This window comes from Chanos chanos, chromosome 7, assembly GCF_902362185.1.
Source record: "Chanos chanos chromosome 7, fChaCha1.1, whole genome shotgun sequence".
Taxonomy (NCBI): Eukaryota; Metazoa; Chordata; class Actinopteri; order Gonorynchiformes; family Chanidae; genus Chanos; species Chanos chanos.
The window spans coordinates 33,791,926-33,812,989 of NC_044501.1; the positions used below are offsets into that span (position 1 = coordinate 33,791,926).

Sequence of the window (21,064 nt, forward strand, 5' to 3'; positions counted from 1 at the left end):
TTCTTGCCTTAAAAATACCATAGCAGAAAAATAACTGCAAAAAAGTACCAAACCGACTTAGTATGTCAATGACTGAAAATGACAAAATATTTAAAAATGGTGATCATAAAACTTTTGATGTAACTGTGTTCTGTAGCCAGTTTGCAGCTCACCTATGGATGATAGTGAAGAGGTCTTCAGTGGTGTGAGGTGCGGGCATGTGGACAAATACATCATCATCAGTCTCCTCTGAGATGTGTAGTTCAGTCTTATCAATTACAGAGCTATTCTCCTCCAGGACAGTATCTGTGAGGGCAAGAGAGTTTTAGAAAGACTTAAATAAATACGGAGTCATATTTACATTAAGGCTGGGACAGGTCCGAAAAAATTATGTTGAGAGGGATTCTAAATATGAATCAAGAGAAATTTAAAGAGGAAAGTTTATAGTTCATTTCAGAGGGACAGCTTTGGAAAGAGACTGTGCCACTTTGCATGAGTTTGTATTTAAGACACTTGCTTTTTTTCACCCAATACTTGTTTTACAGGTACTGAAAAAATAATTCGTTTTGCAATTCCCACCCTCCTTCGCTTGATTTCAGATATAAGGCAACACCTCCCTTGCTTCTTCTGTGATGCCTCCTGGTAGCAGATCATGACATACCTGCCACTGTCTCTGCAGTCGGTGACTTAACATCCAGATCTTTAATAGTGTTGGTATCCTTTAAATTCTCTTCATCCAAAGTAACATGATTTTCCTGGTCATCATGGTTTCCATGGCTGTCTTGGTCTTTGTGGTTTCCAATGTCTTCTTGGTTTCCATTGGTCTCCTGGTTGCCTTGATGTTCCTGGTTGTCATCCTCCTGGTTTTCCTCTTTATAAGTAGCTTCCTCTAGTTCACACGGTGGAGGGCCTACGGGGGATAGAGAACTACTATCCGAAGGGAGAATTTGCCTGTCCACTGTGCCATTGGTCTGAACAGTTGGGGAAGGCAGAAGGAGGAGATTGGGTTTTTTAGGTACTGGAGGGGGCACCTTGGATTTCTTCTTGTCTAACTCAGCCAGGCAGGAGATGGTGATGCGGCTAGGGAGGGTCTTGCTTTTGTCTTGCCTCTCTGGGCTGCCTGGGGAAGGAAGGTCCTCTTCAATGGGAATGCCATGTTCTAGGTCCAGCTCCGGCAGAGGTGGTGGGTATGTAGGTGGGTGCTCTTGAGAGGCTGTCACAGATGGACTCACTGGAGACTGTGGAGGTCTCTTAGGTTTGGGCTTCCTCACTACCATATAGATGTTACCCAAAGGCATGGGTCGATCCACTGGAGAGGCAGGAGGGGATTCTGGAGCAAGTGGGGAGGATGAGGGAGATTTCAACATCAGGTTAAGAGGCCGTTTGGGTAAAGGAGGTTTAATGGCAACTGGTGGCTTGGGAGGTTTGGGGCTTGGCGTGACTGGAGGACTAAGGTCACGGCCCTGTTCCTCCTCTATGATGTCAGAGGAGCCATCAGGGCCATCCTCAAGTTCTGAACGGCTCACGGAGCGAAGGCGGATGTTTCGGAGATCGGTTTGCGTCACCATAGGCAACACCGACTGGCTCGGGCTCAGTTTCCCTGGCTTGCTGGCTGTGGATGTGTCAGAGTGACGACGACTGGCCTTAGGCTTGGGCTTTACTGAAGAAAGATCCAACTGGGAGTTTACAGGCAGCTCAAAGGACAGACGAGACCTGGCAGTCTTGTCCCTTGGCGAGGTAGCGGGAAGTGATGATTTCCTCTCTGGGATTTTAGGACGCATCTTGCATCCCATCTGCGAAGGTCCAGTGAGGAGGGAATTGGAGATAGTTGGGGTGGGGGTCTCCGACTGGCTAGAATAGCCACTGGATGGAGACATGAGCCCTAGGGGCTTGAATGGGGAAACCTTGGCCTCAGCCTCAATGGAGAACTGTGATGGAGAAGTAGCACGTGAGTTTGATGGTGAGTTCAGGGATTCTGAACTCCCGCGCACCTTCATACACTCAATCACTGTGGTGCCAGTTGCTGTGCTAGAACCTGACAACGAGCGGTAGGGATCGTTGCTGGACTTCCATTCGTTAAGTTGCCAGTGAGGCGGGAAAGCCAGGTCTGCTTCCCTATCCTGCGGCAGAGAGGAATCTGAAGCTGTCTCCAAGCTACTGTGAGCCTGATCTGAATCATCCTCTGCCTGAAGCTTGGAGGCCATAAGAAACTCAGGTTGGATGAAATCCTGGAGGTGGTGGTCTCGGGGTATGAAGAGGCTCTTGGGTCGACCATCTCTGAAATGTCCCTCACCATGGTGTGTGCCCCCTCCTCCAGCTTCTGACAAATTCTTCATGAGGGACACGCTGCGCACTGGAGGGGGAGGCTTCTTTTTGGGTTTTTTAAGTGAGATGCTACGTGACCGTGTCCTCAGCCGACCATCTGGAAGGAAATCTGAACCCGTCGCCACGGAGACATTGTCAGTGCTGGCACTGTCCTCAGAGCTGCCACTTGGGTAGAGTAGGGCATAATTCTCACACTCCCGAGCTGCTGGCATTGCCTCACCTGAGTAACACGTGTTGTCAGCTGAGCAAAAAGATTCAGAATCCGTCGGCGTTGAAAGAGAGCGGGCACGAAACTTAAAGGCATTGGCATGCATCGACCTCTTCTCTCGATCGCCTCTACCTACACCATTGCCTGTGGCTGGGCTGGCTGCTGCACCCTCTGTCTCACTCCTCCTCCCCATTACGATTGCATTACCATGAATGACTGTAGACACCTTGTGTCCAGAGGGTTCTGAAATGGATGTGAAAGAACTGGAGTGGGACCCTGAGCTCATGGATAGGGCAGAACTAGCCTGAGAGGTGCACACCAGGCCTCCTCTGCTACCCCCTGTCGTTGACGCCCCTGGATTGGATGAGGGCTGCTTGGCAACTAGGCTAGGGCCCAGGGCGTAGTCATTCCAGGCTGGGGAAAAAGTGGATCCCTTTGGTCCATTCCAAGAGGGGCTGGGACACATGAGAGTGGCATGTTCTGTCATGCCTGTAGGAGTCTTGGGGGATGGAGGGACACTGTGCTCCAGGTCGCTCTGGGTCTTTCGCAGGGGTATGTGTTGCTGGCCTGTATTTTCTGTGGTAGGCTCCAAAGACCTGGGCTGGTGAGATCCAGGAGAACAGGCACCTTGTATCAGATCAACGGCGAGAATCTTGCCGTCACCTGAGAGAAGGATACAAACAGACTGGTCTAAGCACAAAGAGCCTACACAGACTTAAAGACTGTTACTCTGAGGAGAATATGCATTTTTTCTTGGTCAACGGAGTCACAAATCATTCCTCTGGTGTTTGCAAAAGTTGAGCATATCCATTCTGAGAGACACTTATGCCCTTTCAGCCAATTAGGAGTTGGTGGGGGCTGTAAAAATCACTGAGAAAAGAGCTTGTCACTGTACAGCGCCACCTCTCAGTTTCCTGTTTATTTCCTCTTGCATTCTCAGACTTTGTCGATTATGGGCAGTCTAACTTTCTGTCAGTCACCTTGGCAATGCAGAGTGTCATAGCAGATCAACGTCTGTAATCATGCTCTTCCTGCAATGAAGAATATTTGAGTTGTCTGCCGTCTTTGAGTTAAAGAGGAACTGATGTCCGCAGGCGTGCCTATAAAAAACTAGCCCAAGGCAAGACATGGTATATCAGCTCTCACTCTAAATGGCTGACCTTGGTCCGATAAATATCTTAAGATGGAACGAATTTACGGAAGCATTCAATATCTCAAAATATTTCAAACACTCTAAATATATGCACTCTTAGGCTATCTGGAGTGCTTCTTATCCAGAATCTCCATTGGTTTTTGTTTGCACTGAGCACTATGTTTTTCTAACCGAAATTAGCGCTTAATCGGAAGTCAAGGACAAAAAAAAAAAAAACCCAGCAGGATATGTGCTGCGATAGCCAGTGCTAAAAGTCCTGATCTGAACAGTGCATAACTGTAATACTCCTGATCTTTACTGAGGTTTGTTTAGATCACAGGTATATATCTGTTTTGAGTTACGTTCAGAAATGAGGCTCTGAGCGGGACATGTGACAGAGGGATGGTAGTTGTTCTGTGATTTCTAACAGATCATATTTAAGGACAATGGATACTAGACATACCCTAAAGTGATAAAAATACTAACTTAATATAAATTAATCACAGATTCCACTGTCCTCCTCACACGTGCACATTCCTACGTTGCACTGAAGTCAAATCGGATATAAGTTTAAAAATGGCCTGTATTAGTCTGGGTGTTTTATAGGGTGAACTGATGGTGGATCCATAAAGAATGCTTTTACATTTTCACTGGTGTCACAATGATGAGGTGAGCTGAACATGACACATTCATGAAGCATGGCTTTGTCTACATTTAAGAAAGAAAGACACTTTCTCTTTCAGCTTTCATGGACTGATTTCTGAGAAAACACCCTTAGAACCTCATTACCTCCTAGCACGTACTGTATGTGCCGACTTCATTCATGAAAATGCTGAAAAGAGAGGTGAAAAACCCCTCACTCTCCCTCTCTTCCTCCCACTCTTATCCTTTCTCTCTCTCTCTCTCTCTCTGTGTCTCTCCCCCTCTCTCTCTTTCTGCAGCTTTTTCCGCTCCTCCTCACCAGGCGAAGGAGGAAGAGCTGGACGTTGCCATGGCAACAGCTACCTGTTCATTATCTTTGGCGGGTGTGGAGCCTGAATGGCATCTCTTTGGGAATTAGATCCTAGGCAGTCCGAGCATGGCATTAAAGTGTGTTTACAGACTCGGTCTACTCCATTGCGTCGAGGGTATAGAGGGAATGAGGAGGGTGGGACATGGGCGCGCACGTGCACACACACACACGCACACACACACACACACACACACACGAAAGCACAGTGGAATACAGAAGGAAAGGTAGAATGAGAGAAAGGGATGGAGAAAGACAGGGAATGAGAGCAGGAGGAGTAAAGGGAGTGAGCGCTATGACAACAGAGTAGGTGATGTTTGACTAAAAATGGGTGACAGCTTGAGAGAGGGTGGAAGCACCTCGAGGTAAAATTGTCGCAGTGCCCATATGTAGGGAGATTAGGTGGAGTTTTGGTGTGTTATGACGGTTGTGCAACTCAAGGGTAAGCATGAAAACAGACACACGAACCACAGCAAAACAGAGAAAAACGAGGCAGGGGATGGGATGAGGTGGAGGGAGTCGCCGAACGTATGGAACATATTAACGATGACTTTCATACGGAATCACATATTCAGCGTCTACCCGTTTTTGACATTCAGTCTGTGACATTCCATAAGCAAAGTTCACATGGCAGTCAGGTAGCTTGCTGAATTTGCATGACTCGAAGGCATTTTGCAGTTCAAAATGTGAGCGTGAGCAGAACAAAATGAAATCCCACCCCGCTTGTTTCAAACATTTCTTGCTTAAAGAAAATAAGAGTTGTAACCACATTTAGATTTCACTTCAGATAAAGAGAGGTACAGATGATAAAATATAGCAGAAGAAATCAAAATAAAAAAGGGAAAAATGGAGGAAATGAGGTAAAAAAAAAAGAAACGCAAAAGATCAAGTGGCCAAGAATTGCTCCCTGAAAAAATACAGTAGTGTCTCCAGACTCAGCACTCACTAATATCAGATAAGCCTTAATACAACATCTGTGTTGGTTGTATGATATTGCGGTATAAGTCTCTAATAAGAAGTAGAGAGTTTATAGGTATGTTAGCATTATGTCATGAGACTTAGTTGAAGTTGATAGTTCAAAATAAGACAGATAAAAACAATAAAGCAGAAATGAAGAAGGGGAGGTGAGTGACTTGAATAATTATGCAAAGATCTACAGTTTGGCATGAGTGCAGGAGAAGAAAGATAAATTGCAAAAATGTGATTACAGAGATGAGGCACATGTTACGGATACCTAAACAAAAGACTAGACACTTTTGCTGTGTTACCTGTTACATCGATCGGGACAAGGTGTGCGGGTGTGTTTCTGCCAAGGTGCCAGCGAGGTTTCTCTGCAACAGGGGGTCCTATCGAGGAATTCCACCCCAATAGGGGGCGCTCTAGGCCGCTGCAGGACGCCGGGTCTTGAGCCCGAATCCCTAGTGAGGTGGTCTCATCCTCACACACCTGCCTAGTTGCTGGCTGAAGGCACATAGAGAGATAGAGAAGAACCATTTGCATTGACTCACATGGTGCATTGTTGAGATGATTTATCACAGTGACAGTCACTGCGCTGTAAATAATTTACTAATGACTGAGTCTCTTTCATCAAGCTGAATGTAACTGAGAAAAGCTGTTTTTTGTTTTTCTTTTCACAACCCAGTGACGATGAGCTGCCTGAAGTGTGTGAAATGAAAACATATCATTCATTCATTCATTCATTTACTCATTCATTCATTCCTGACTAGTTTCACTAGTAGTGTCTATCAACAGCTGTACAGTTGTTTCTTTTCTTCCACCAATACTTGGCTTAAACTGGGTGGGAACCCAGGTGCTCCAGACGTTTTGCATGTGATTTAAAAAAAAAAAACGAGCCCAAGATTCTGCCGGTGGCCATCAAATGACAAAATAAAGAGTGTTGAGGAATCCCAGTTTAAACTCCTACACAGTGCCATTTTAATCCATAGGGTGGAGGCAGTTCCCAAAATTGTCACCATTGTTGTGACCAAACAACAAAGTCTAATAAAGCCCTTGCTTATTTCTGTGGAGCATTTTTGGATTTTCTCTTGAGCGTAATTTACATCTATGGATACATCACGTCGAGCACTACATACGCGCTACATCGAAAGGCATAGTTAAATGTGACTGAAATTAAATGCATTCACAGCACATAAAATGCTCAAAAGCACATTAATATTACCGAGAAGTGTGTTCCTGTGACGAGTACTCCTGTACTCTGTGCACATAGAAATTGGCCTCACATGACAGGCTAAACGCTGCATGCTGATCTTTGCTATAAAAAGCTCTGAAGCTTCTGCGGTCTTAGACAAAAACAGCAAAATGAGTTGATAGTTACCAGGAAGACGAACTCTGGCTTCTTGTGGAGCGAGGAGGGGGATCTGCTCAGGGACGTGGAGGTGTCGTCAGAGCTCTGTGAGGAGGGGTGTCTGAACGTCTGTCCGGTCACCCTGTTGTCATAGAGCTGCTCCTCAAAATCTATCCCCAAGAAAAAAAAAAACAGAACCGCAAACAAACTAGTGTCAGCCTCGGGGCGGAACAGACCGAACAAGAAAAGGGTAGTCCTTTGAATTTGGTGATGAAAATATCCATGTTGTTCTGTGCGTAGTTGTGCTCCTGTGCTTCTTCCTTCACTTTTCTCTCTCTCTCCCCTCTGTCTCTCTCTCTCTCTCTCTCTCTCTGGAACACTGCCTCAGGCTTTTGTAAACAGTATGATTACCATTTCATTTCAAAATACCCCCTCTTTTGAGAGCTCCCCCACCCCACCCCCGTGGCAATTCCAGTCCTCCCCAAAAGACTCCCTCATGGCTCTCTAACTCATACCCCACCCACACCTCCACATCCTCCCCATCTAGTGCAGGGGGAAGGGGGGGTGGCTAGAGTGAACTTGTTCTCTACAGACAAAACAGGGATGCCTCTCTCCTAGAGTTGGGTTGCCTAGCAATGCTGGGTGCCCAACCATAGACAATGGAATGGCACTCAACTCGTAAACAATAGGTCCCAGCCCACAGCCTCAGGTTACACAGATCTGTGATGAGGACCTGTCTCACGTGCTCGGATTAAATGCCCATGCTTAAGTCTTATGCCTGGGTCAGTGCAAGAAATACAACAGTCCAAAAGACACTGGAGCTTTCAAGTTCTTTTAAGTCTTACATGTTCTTTAACTGGATGCCGTAACTCAAGGCCTTAACTGACTGCATCACCCGAAAGCAAGTGACTGGATTTGACCTACTGATAGAATGATAAAAGTTACACATGAAAGTTACCTGGCTCGGCATCTGTCGCAATACTCACAACACTACGACAGATTTAAAAAAATAAAAAAAATAAATAAATAAATAAGTTGATCAAAGCATAATAAAATAGCTCTGGATTTTTCTTTTTTTTAATCTTTTCTGAGTTGCAGTTTCAGAAAAAAAAAAATCTTTTATCCAAGAGCTAGTATTAAAAGACATACCATTCGTACCTTAGAAAAAGACTTAACCCTGAGAACTCTGTTAAAAAATAGGTGGAGGTGCTAGAGGTGGTCTAGGCATCTGTAATAAGCGTGTTTTTTAGTGTTGCTTTACAACAGGGCAGCAGCTGTCTGACAAGACTGAGCGCCTCTATAAGACCCCAGGCAAAGCATTCCAATACAAACTCAAACTAATCCCATTTTAATGAACATAACCATCCTAATTGTTCAAAAAAACTTTCTACTTCCATTAGCACAATAAGCCCTGTGTTTAATCCACACCAATTAAAGGAGTTCACCACAGTGCGATCAATGTGGACACAAACAAATTTATGTTAGGTCAGGCTGGAGCAGGCCTGGTCGACGCAGGTTACAACTCATCAGCTGAACGGAGTAGGCAAACATACGCACTCTAGTACACACACCGAGAACAATGAGATTCAATGGACAGATCGCATGAACTCACCTGCACATACAGGTAGCTTTGAAGGCATTCCAGTTTGTTTTGAATAGCACATCAACCACATCAAATGAGATGTTGAGGGGGTTATCAGAGGAAACATCGGGGTGTGTGTGCGTGTGTGTGTGTGTGTGTGGGTTCGTATTTGCGTGTGATGGTATTTTGGACACTCCCTTCTCTTCTTTATTGCCCTGACTTGGTCCAGTCACCTGAATGCAAACAGTAGACAAGCATCTCCACTCCGATCAGTCAGCTAGTCCAGACAAGCCACTGCCCCATCTGAGCCGCATTCATGCATGTATAAAACCGGAGCAGACCCGAATGACCTCAAACAAATGCCTAACGAGATGCCCCCCCCCCTCCCCCTCCAAAACACCCCCCATTTATGAAAAAAAAATGGGTCAGTCTTTCTTGTGTCTCCACCAAAGATATGAAGGAAAACAATTGTCCCTTTTTTTCGTTCATCGGGGTCGTTTGATTGTCCCCGTTCTGTTCTTCTTTTACCCCGTTCTATCCCCATTTCTCGTTCATGATTGAACATTTACAATTGATACCCATTCAAAGGTTCATTTCACTGGCTCGCAGTGCGGGGGCCACAGGGCTTCTGTCCTGTTCATTGGGGCCAGACAGACACACTGCATTAGTGTGAGACTTCACCCAGATTCATTTCGGTACAGGATGCTGACCCCTGTGTGTGTGGGTGGTGGATGGATCTTTAGAAAAATGACCTTTCCACATTGTGCTGTCACTGTTTACAAACAATTCGCAGGTGGTCACGCCGACGACCCAGGCTGGACGCTCCGTGCTTTTACATAAAATTGTCAACGGTAGGACTGCCTAGGTTATTGTCTTTACTCCAGTTCTTCCTGTAACTGACGTAACGGGACCTGTCTCACACACACACACACAAACAAACACACACACATAAACAGGCCCTTGGTCCGGGTTATTTAAGATAGGATCTGTCCAGTGGCTCACCTGGGGAGCTGTTTATTACGGTCCAGATAAAACAGCACTCTCGTGTCTTGCTGACTAACTGTAGTTACTCCGTATTATGACAAGGCAGCCCCAATGCCACTACCAACAGCCTCAAAAGCACAGTGGTACATAAACAGAATTATTAACCCAAACTGTGTCTTTAAGAACAACAGGTCTATACGCCATACAGGGATGGTATGCAGTTTATCTGTGCAGTCTCTAAAAGAAATCATCTGTAACAGAGAATCAGAATCCCCTCAGACTCTATTTCTGATTTCTCATTCATTTCCACTGACGTAATCACAAACAACAATCAATACACGTCACACTATTAAACAAGTAAACAAGTACATGCAATGTAAACACCTCTGTAGACCCAAGGACACACCTTATACCAACATTTTAAGTGAAATATCTCGGCTGTTCCGTGCCAGCAGAGAACAGAGTGTTCTAAATGAATACAGTAATTGATGAGAAGGGATACTGTAGGGATCAGACAGGTAATTTGTCATTGGTGGAGACGCAATTGGAGGAGAAGCATATTTGAACAGCACGGTTTCCCATATGCAGACATCAACTGATATGTAAACACAGAACACCCTATCCTTTGTTTATTAAACAACAGCCACTCATCTAATACACAGACAGCAAGTACTGTATCAGTATACTCTCTCTCTCTCTCTCTCTCTCATACACACACACTGGGGAGCATCAGGACAAATCTGCACTGATGTATTCATTCAGTGAAGTGTAAAAAGTGAAATGAGCAGAGGGAAGGAGACAGTGTATTCTCCACTAATCAAAATGTATTTAATTGATCACAGGGAAGGGCAGACATGAGTCAGAGAGAGAGAGAGCGAGAGAGAGAGAGAGAGAGAGAGAGAGAGAGAGAGGGAGAGTCAGAGAGAGGGAAAATGAGGGAGAGGGTACAGGGAAAACAGAAGGAGATGGGAGGAGAGACGGAAATATAAACACTGCTTTTCGCAGACAACGGGAAAAATGATCAAGAGAAATAATGACTGTGGATACTCTTGGCGCATTCCCACACCACACACACAGACATACACACACACACACACAGGCATGCGCACACACACACACACACACACACACGTATATACATACACAAGCAAAATGAACACATAGATGAGCAAATGGTTAGATGAATAGAACATACCACAGTCACAGATGTCCCCAACAATCACACACAAACACACACACACACACACACACACACACCCTGTAGCTCGCCTACCTTGCAGCAGGCTCTGTAGGTTTAGCTGAGCCTCCTGGTGCAGCTCCTGCACGCACTCCGGCCTACTCCACGCGCCGAACACATTCACATGCTGTTGCCATGACGATTGGAAGTGGGCCGTTCGCTTGCTCTCTGAGTCCAAGTTGGTGGTGGCTGGCAGAGAGGGAGGGGTAAAATGAGAGGGATGCAGAGAGAGGGAGGGAGGGAGAGAGAGAGAGAGAGAGAGAGCAAAAGCAAGTTAGAGAGGAAGCAAGAAAGAAGCAAGGGAAGAGAGAGAGAGAGAGAGAGAGAGAGAGAGAGAGAGAAGGACATAAATAAAAATGGATGGAATTTGCATACTTAATATTGCAAGACATGAGTTAGATAATGCTGCATTGTAGAAGAGGTAGAGAGATCTTGGTGAGGAGGTGCTTACCATCCACACAATCAAAGAGTAGATTAATCGCAATCACAATTACAATGCATTCATTAGTGTCCTGATATGTTTATCTGCTTGAGAGAGGTGGAGTGAGACAGGAGACATGAATCAGCACAGGTAACTGCCAAAATAAAGGAAACACTAACACAGTGTCTTAACGTGGTGTTGGGTCACTACAAAAGCACCAGAAGAGCTTCACTGCACCTTGTCATAGATTCTAAAAGTGTCTAGAACTCTACTAGTGTGATGTGACACTCTTTCTTTAGCGAGGTGATTCATCTGTCTGTCTGTTGGTGACGGCAGAGTAGTCGGGAGCCGCATTGGGATCTTGAGCGTTCCAAAGGTCGGGATCTGCTGGCTGGAGACGCCCACGGTTTACCGTTTACATCGTTTCCGTAATCGGCAAACCACTTGGCGACCGCTTATGCCACATGAGCTGGACACGTTCTTTTTATATATATATATATATATATATATATATATACACACATATAGTGGAAGAGACCACTCCAATCAGGACGAGAAATGTTTCCGCCATAAGATGCCGGTGATGGGCCAGAGTGGCTTTGGCTGCTGTTTATCTTGCCCTCTGAGAAGAGGCTGAGTATTTCTAGACCGAGCCAAGAAAATACAGAACACACACACACACACAATAACAGAGCTGCCACAAAACCCCTACACCGTGGGAAACGAGCACTCCAGCCCTTACGTTTCTTTTGGAATTCATTCGCCTGTCGAGAACATGACTCATTTGACCCTGTTTTTTTCCTTTTTTTTTTTTTTTTTTTTTTTTTTTGTCGTTGCTCAGTAGTTGACTGCCTGTGTTCTTTATACCACATCACTCAGAGACAGACATATGTTGCAAGAAAGTTAACGCTCTGCAACTCCAACCGTGGCATCCCTCTTTGAGAAGCACTCGTCAAAAAATGTCCTCGATGAGAACCGTCCGCTCGGATGATAAACTGATATTTGCGGCGAGATGAATCAGAGTTTTCTGATCTTTTCCGTCTTTGAGCCGAACCAAGGACACGATGGCGGAGGAGTTAACCCATGACTATTTCATAGGCACAGTTTCATCATCTGATGACGGCTTTCCCTCCGACATCCACGCCAATATCAGCAACTTAGCCACCTCTCTTCACGAGTAACACTGTCCCTCACGGAGAAAAAAACAAACAAACAAACCCCCAAAGCTGAGCAGTCTTATTAATCATGGGAGCTCCAACCAAATATGCACCAGCAATCACCAGTCTTTCAAGGTCTCCTTCTCCAGCAATGGAAATCAAAATAAAGTGGCATATTCATACAAGCACCCAAAGCGTCATGGGATTTCTCATCACTTTCTTAAATTAAATGCACCTGCTTTAAGTACACCACATATCCCCATTTGCACAGGCATTTCCTTTATTTTGGCGGTCAGCCTTCCTGCAGGTTGGACATATAAAAGGGTTTATGCTCAGAGACTGAGAGACAGTTGTTTTTTTTTTTCCACTGAAGGCAACCGAGATGGAAAATGTTCCAGTGGCCCGTGTCACAATAATGAGTTTTAATTCCTGTCCATCTTCTAATCCGTCCTGCAGTCACTCTTGTCAACCGAGCTCTATTTATACCAACAAATCTGGGAAAGATTCGGCTGTGAATTTACAGAGGTTATTACAGAGGATACTGATTAATGGTAGGACAGACATCAGTTCTGATATATTATTGAGACTTATGACCACGCCGTGACAGAAGTGTGACATCCTTACACTGTATCATTGCTGATGTCGGGAACAGGATTAATGTCCACTGAGCACGACGTGGAGGGGAGGTGAAACTAGGCTGTTGATTAAATTGGCAACGCACACGACGTGATTAAAACGACACGCAGTTTTGATCAAAGAGATTCCGTTATTCCAAGCGGCAAGTGAAGAAAACCGTAACCAAAAGACACAGAAGGACAGCAAGCAACACGGTTAGCACCTGCCCTGTGCGTAAGAGCTGTGGGTATAGAGACAACCCTACTAAGTTTTTTGCCATGGGGAAAAAAGGAAGAAGATTAAAAAAGACTGCGTGTGTGTGTGTGTGTGTGAGACAAAGGAAGAGAGAGAGAGAGAGAGAGAGTCGCATATTCCCCAAGAGGTTAGCTGTGCACACTTAATTACAAGTTCAGCACCAGTTCTCCAAAGAGGGATTAATATGCAGTTTCTCCACTTACGTAACCATATATGATTTAAAGGTAGAGATGTTGAGAGGATTATATTGGAAAAGACAACCTGAGAGCGTAGTTAAGGAGCCAGACTCAACCAGAGAAGGATAGGACGAGATGTCCACAGGCACGTAGTTAGGGAGCGTCCAGAGAAAGACAAATAGCTTGTTTGGTAGCTGCGCTCTCTCTCTCTCTCTCTCTCTCTCTCTCTCTCTCTTTCCCTCTCTCTGGCTGGCAGGGTGTGCTCCATGGGTTATTGAGCAAATGAAGATACTTCACGGCCGGGCTCTGGTCGAAACGGACCACGTGTCCCCAACAAAACCCCACAGGATCCCCATCTGAACCTCTCTCAATGCTCAGGTACAGTCACGAACACCCCCCGTGTAATTAGTCAAATACATTAACACTCTTTTGTGCACTAATAATTGACTACCATGGCATGACTCCCACTCCCTGGGACAAAATTATACACGGCACTGATCTTCCAGTTCTATCATAGTGTAACTAATGATCATCTAAGCAGAGGATCTTTGGTCACCTCTAAAGGCTTGTAAGCAGATTCCTGATCAGGAGGTCAAAAATTCATTTTCAGACATTGTATTGGTATGGGCGATGGTTCCAATACGGCTATGGATCCAGTGTAGCAATATACATTTCCACATAGTTATGTAAGATCAGAAAAATATGAATGAGGAGAAATGCAGAGAGAGACTGCAGAGTTTTACAACATGGGCTGCCTGACAAGAACGAGTGTTACAGACGCTACTGGAAAAAAAATGAAACAGTTGGAAAAAACATTAAACAAAAATACTGTTGTCAGACCAGAATCTGTTCAAAACATCAACAAATCGCCGATCATTTTTAAGCCTCGGCACAGATCTGTAAATGTAAATCCTTTTCAGGTCTATTCATTGAAGGAAAGATCAGAAATGAAATACAGTCCAACAGCCCAAGCTCAGCACCATTCCAGATCTACGAACGAGCTTGTTAGTCGAGTGACTAGAGTACAGACGCCGCAGCAATCAGTGAAGCTGGCCAAGACCGCAGAGCCACAGCATCCCTAGCGTTTCAAGGCCAAACAAACCAAATTTCTCAACCGTTTTGTAGACGACAATCTGCTTTTTCTCATGCGTTTGTTATTTGTTTGTGTGTAGGAGATCACACCCCAATCTGTGGCAAGCTCTGGGCTTGTCTAAACACACGGGCTTGACCTGGTCTAGGGAGCGGTCATGTCAAGCATTTATGAGATCATGCCTTCATAATTTTTTTTTTTTTTTTTCAATTGGTTATGCATTTCTTCTCTGTCTGCAAAGGCGACTGAGGGATTAGCTTGACGTGCATTTTATCAGCCCATTAAGTAATCTCACTTAAGGGATTCTGTAGCAGGGTCACGCCAGAGAGAGGAATGCGCGACAGCCTGGTCACAAGAGATGTTCCCTACGAAACAGACACAAACAGTACAAAAAAAAAAAAAACCAAAACAGCCATGAAGGAGAAGGAGAGGAGGGCGGATTAATCTTAAGGCTCGCAGAGCACTGTCCTATCATAACAGGCCTATTGTTTCTGTCCGTTTGTATAAAAACCTCCAAGCCGTATTTTAACATATCAGATGCTCTTCAATTCCAATGGCCTTTATCTTTTGGCGTGTAGAGGACCGTGCCCTGTACATGCCACAGTGGAGCACCGTCAAAGAGGCATAGAAAGTTCCAGAATATGACCACAAGCTGCCAGCCTGGGTAGAGAGATGCTTGAGAGGATAAACTGGTGTCTGTCAGTCTTTCTCGCAGAGTGGTGCTAGCTTACTGCTGGTTTCACACACACTCACACGCAGAGGAATCAAAGTGTGCTTTTTCAGCGTGATCGCAGGGAAGGTGCTGCCAAAAGCAATTACACTCAGAGGGTAATTGAAGTGACATGAATCCCAATTTCTGTCCCCCTCTCTCTCTCCCTCTCTCTCTCTCCCTCTCTCTTTCTCTGGCTACTCTTTATCTCTCCTGTTTCTTTCTTCAGACTTGTGTGATTGGAGCCTTTCCACCCAGTGAAGCACACTTGCAGCAGTTGATGGCTTTTTTGTCTCAGATACAGAAGGCACAGAGGCACTAGCACCAAGCAGGAGAATGACTGTTGAATTCCAAGCACTGGGAAACATTTTCCAGTGTAGAAATAAAAACAGGGACACTCCTATATCTCACCACTAGAGGTCCTCTGTCAGAATAAAAATGTAGTTTTGGTCAGTTCTCATCATCAGCAACTGATAAAAGCCAAAAAAAGGTAGATGTGAGGTCTAGCCTGCTCATTGATTTACTCGTTTAGTTATTAAACTAATCTTTCAATTGTTTAAAACAGATAATCAACTAGTTAGTGTTATGAATCGTTTCTCTCCTCAAACGTAAAACTGGCAGGAAAACTTTGAAAGGGCATACATTTAAAAGACAAGTGCCAAAAGTTTTTAAAAATCTGATCCAAGAGTGATCGTATCATTGACGGTCTTAAGCCAGATAAACACCATACATGGATATATCTCATATCTGTGGCATTAGGACATGTATTTTTCCAATTTGTTGTGTCCTCTTCTCCATGGTTACCATAACTACAGAAGAGAGGCCCACAGGGAGAAGCCAGACTATAAGAGAAAGAGGGAGAGAGAGAGAAAGACAGAGGGAGAAAGATAAAGTGAGAGAGAGAGAGAGAGAGAGAGAGAGAGAGGGTGGGGGAGAAAGAAAGAAAGAAAGAGACAGAGAGAAGAGAAAAATCTTCCCCCAGTCTGTCTGTGAGGCTTATCATTTCTGGTCACCACTTTTCCACCACTGATTTCACTTGTTAAGGCCTTTATTAGTACTTATCATACGACCAGTACTTATCACAGTAACTTCTACTGCTTTAATAACCATCATCCACAACTGCTGATGTTTCTGATATATCCTGGACACCCCCCCCCCCCCCCCTCGCCACAGTTAAATCCTAAGTGAACTATAGCTATGGCCTGAAGATGACTGTGGGCAGAGAAAATGGATCCTGGAGCTTCACACTGAGCAGAAACTGTCTATGTCCAGTGCAGCGTTGGTGGGATCTTTAGAGGTATTGACTCTGTGGGACATGTGTGTATTCTGCTGTGTTACACAGTCCCTGCAGTGCTGACCATGGTGACTCTTGTTTCCTCATGGCTTGCTCTGCAATGCATCAAACTCTTCCCATTCATTTCCACTTCTGTGTGTGCATATGCGTGTGTGTTTGTGTGGGTGTGTGTGTGGGTATATGCGAGGCAGAGAGAGAGCAGTGTTTCTTAGTTGCGTGATTAAAGCACTATGAGTGTGTATGGTAGCATTAGTATGTTAGAATGATTGACTCTGTGTGTGTGCGTGTGTGTGTGTGTGTGTGTCTGCGTGTGTCAGAGACAGCACTGAGCATCAGGAAGGCGCAGACATTAAGTGAAAGTGTGTCTGTGTGTCAACATGTCTAATAAATACACACTCTCACACACACACACACACATTCTCTGTTTCCTTCTATCTCACACAGGAAACGTCTGAGAGACTTGGAGAGGAAACAGGGACGATGGCCTCGTCGAGTGATTCGCCCCACCCCGCCCTTTCCTTTCCACTAACGCTCATCCTCCAATCTGCCCTCTCCGTCACCCCGAAAGGCCTGGCCGCATACTCATCAAACCGTCCCCCTCCCTTCCCTGGGACCCATAGGCCTACCCTCCCAAAAACAAAAAAAACCTGGGCACAGATGGCACTCAGCAGATCACATATCGGCACAATTTCAGGTTCCTCTCCGTCCAATTTTTCAGTCAGGCGCTGCCAACATACGCCGCTTCAACTGGACATGACTCCGTCAGGCTGTAATATCAGTTCCAGTGCCGTGACATTCGTTAAACGTCTGTATGGTTGTAGTTACATACTTATTACAAATGTTGTGTGGATACATCACCACAGTGTTTCAGTTCTCTTTTCTCTGCTTCTGTTTTCTTAAGCAGGATTAGTACAGTCATATTTTTCTCTACACACGGCACAGCTTTATAAAACAAGCTTTTCTTTTTGTTTGTTTTTGTTTTTTTCTATAAAAATAACCGCGACATAACTTAACCAAAGAATATTAAGACCAAGCCATTGAAAAGAGACAGTGAAGTACAGTCAGACGCTCTTATAATCCCTGACAAAGCAAATAAGGTCTTGATGCGATTCCCTGAAAGGGAGGCAGGTGTGAGAGGAGACGGGACTTAAGAGCTTAGCTGGTCCTCCGTGTGTTTACTGATGAATCAGAGCAGCTAAGGGACATCACCCCGTTAAAAGCAAAAAAAAAAAAAAAAACACACACACACCTCAGCTGGAACAGAGCGCACAGGGAGAAATTACAACAACACGTTTTTTTTTTTTTTTTTTGGTCTTTTCCTTTGACGATACACGCCGTATAATGGGGACGAAAGGAAAAAAAAAACGTGCATGTCAACGTCAGGCGTTTGTAGCGTCTGAATCCACTTAGCCGAACGCTAAAATGGCCAACGCCGCTCATGTCATAGACACTCACAAACGAAAGTGTGAGATTTAAAAACCCCGTAGACAGATTCTCCTGTAAGTCTTCACCACAAGAGACCACAGCTCCCGACGGATAGGAAACGTTAATTGAATGTGTCTTAATGCATCCCTAAGCTTCTTTATAACTGTGAAGAAGCAGTGGTGTTTTAAGAGTATTTGGCGATGTAATACACAATCCTATCAATGCTTACTTAAACGACCACAAGCCTTCTTCTAAATCACACCGCATAGCTGTGGTAAAACTGTTTTTTTGGATTGATGTGTTGGCAAGTAATAATTTAATCAAAAGGGAAAAGGAAACATAGTTCTTCCAAGAAAAACAACATGATCTCATGCTACAAAGAAAGAGAACAATTGTCCAGTTTCTCCTTTCATGTGGGTTTGGTACTGACTAATGCACTAGAACGTATCCATATTAGGGCTGTAGTAACTTTGTTTGGATCCATGTAAAATGGTTAGAGCCCATTCTCTTTCATATCCAAACATGCTGATAGTAAAAAAAAAAATATATATATACACACACACACACACACACACACACACACATATATATATATATATATATATATATTTGCTATGCTACCAAAAGCCTCAAACCATTGTAAAATTGCTTCAGTGAGATCTGAAAACAACGTAAATGATAGATTTACAACAATAAAAAAAAGTTAGAAATTTGGGCAGAGAATAAGTCTAATTACATTCTCTGGCTTGGCACTGTCACTCTGCCCTTATGGTTTAACTGACAATATGACATTATTATAGAGCCATATGATATTCCTGAAACCTTTTCATTTAACTAAGTTCTCAGACCGAGGGTTATGCGTGTGTGCGCGCATGTGTGCACATATGTGTGTGTGTGTGCGTGCGCGCGCGCGCGTGTGTGTGTGTGCGTGCACGTGCATGGGTGGGGGGGGCATTCTATTACACAGTCAAACAGATCTCAAATAGGCCTCAATGCCCACTGAATATTTCCTTAGGCGATACAGTGCCTCATGCTTTTAATATGAAAATACTGACTTATTACTGATCCTCTCTATGCGAGTATGTGAGCATTTTCAAAAGAAACAGCACAGCACCAGTGGAAAGAGTGGACAAAATGAAAGTCAGTTACTCATGTCTTGAGAAGAAAGTAGTGGAAACGTTTTGGGACGGGAATCTACTGGTTAGGTTTGCTGCGTTATGACTGGCTAAAGTGGGTTCTGTTTTCTCACCCCTGTAATGTTGACACACAACACTTCTAGAACAATCTCTCAGGAAGTAACCACCATGACATCATCTCTAGCTGAACTCCGGCTTTGGCTGGTTTGCTTTGGCTTTGTTTCCTATGGCATCGCCTTAAGCTACCTTTTCCCCTTGGACTACATTTCCCAGACTCAGGCCTCGAGACAGAGTCCACTCATTGGCTGAGATCAGGCAGCGCAATGTTTTCTCAAACACAAATGCTGTGTGAGTCCTGTGTGATCTCAGTGTGAGAATGGTGGGAAAAGGCTGGTTTTTGTGTGGTTCTACGTGTCACACTTGCGGCGCGTGAAAACCAAACAGCACGGTGTAATGACAAGTCAGTGTTAACGCTCGGTCTTGATTAACGCACAACGAACAAGCTCAACCAACAGAGGAGAGACTAAAATTAGACCCTGAACACACAGTCACATACAGACACAAGAGTGTTAAAGAGGAGAGAAGGAGAGAAGGAGAGAGAGAGAGAGAGAGAGAGTGAGAGAGACAGAGAGACAAAACTCTAAGCACTATTTAAAGAGATGTGCTGTTATCATAGAGCAGAGTAGAGCAGGCTAACTCACATTTCCTATTAAGGTAAAGTTCACATACAGGTTTGCAAACTAAGCACCATAAATGAAACATGATGACTGCAGAACATATGTGAGACTTTGTGTGTAAGACATGAGGATATTTAAAAAGAATAATCTAACTTTACTACAGAAACAACCATAACTACATACTATATGATCAACATGTGCAACCGCACACAAATCACCACGTTTGAAAACAAATATCCCTGACAAGACACATTCCAGCACGCGTACGAGCACGCATGCACGCATACACACACACACACACACACACACACACACACACACACACACACACACACGCAGATATATATTGGGAATAAAGACCAGCCCATCAGATTACTTCCAGGGCCCATTGTCTGTGCAACAGGATTGAGAGGAAGCAGCACTCCATTTATTTCCTGTCTCAGTTCCTCGGCCTGTGAAGAATGTGGTCCTTTGAGAATGTGGATGTGAATGACCGCGGCCTCAGAGCTGCCTGTGGAAAAGGACGAGGGTTTGGGATGGGAAGAGAAGGGTTGGAGATAACCCCCACCACCACCACCACCACGATCCACGGTCACGTGAAGAACCATGATAAGCCAAGGGCCAGAGAAGAGAGAAAGAGAGATGGAGATGTTCGACCTCCCTAATAGCAAAGCTCTTGTGAACGTTATATATCTGAGGCCCCGGTGGAGGAGGAGGAGGAGGAGGTGAAAGTGGTGGAACCGCCTCGTTTGAGGCTCCGGAAGAGCCACCAAGAGGAGGAGGCTGAAGAGGAGTGGAACGTCCTTGGAGATAAGGTCAAAGCGTACCAGAGTGTGTTCAAAACACGGTGACGTCAAACACACATACGAACTCTTATGTGTGTGTTCACACATTAACAAAACACGGTGACGTCAAACACACATACGAACTCTTATGTGTGTGTTCACACATTAACAAAACACGGTGACGTCAAACACACATACGAACTCTTATGTGTGTGTTCACACATTAACAAAACACGGTGACGTCAAACACACATACGAACTCTTATGTGTGTGTTCACACATTAACAAAACACGGTGACGTCAAACACACATACGAACTCTTATGTGTGTGTTCACACATTAACAAAACACGGTGACGTCAAACACACATACGAACTCTTATGTGTGTGTTCACACATTAACAAAACACGGTGACGTCAAACACACATACGAACTCTTATGTGTGTGTTCACACATTAACAAAACACGGTGACGTCAAACACACATACGAACTCTTATGTGTGTGTTCACACATTAACAAAACACGGTGACGTCAAACACACATACGAACTCTTATGTGTGTG

General features: G+C 44.6%; 1 protein-coding gene across 1 annotated transcript in view; it reads right to left on the reverse strand.

Annotated features, from left to right (window-relative positions):
• nhsl2 (NHS-like 2) overlaps positions 1 to 21,064 on the reverse strand; it is a 59,710-nt gene that overhangs the window by 614 nt on the left and 38,032 nt on the right. The window contains exons 2-6 of the mRNA XM_030779215.1: positions 10,798 to 10,950; positions 6,989 to 7,128; positions 5,922 to 6,114; positions 641 to 3,175; positions 153 to 285 (exon numbers count right to left, since the gene is read on the reverse strand). Of these exons, the coding sequence (XP_030635075.1) occupies positions 153 to 285; positions 641 to 3,175; positions 5,922 to 6,114; positions 6,989 to 7,128; positions 10,798 to 10,950 (3,154 nt within the window). The remainder of the gene's footprint in view (positions 1 to 152; positions 286 to 640; positions 3,176 to 5,921; positions 6,115 to 6,988; positions 7,129 to 10,797; positions 10,951 to 21,064) is intronic.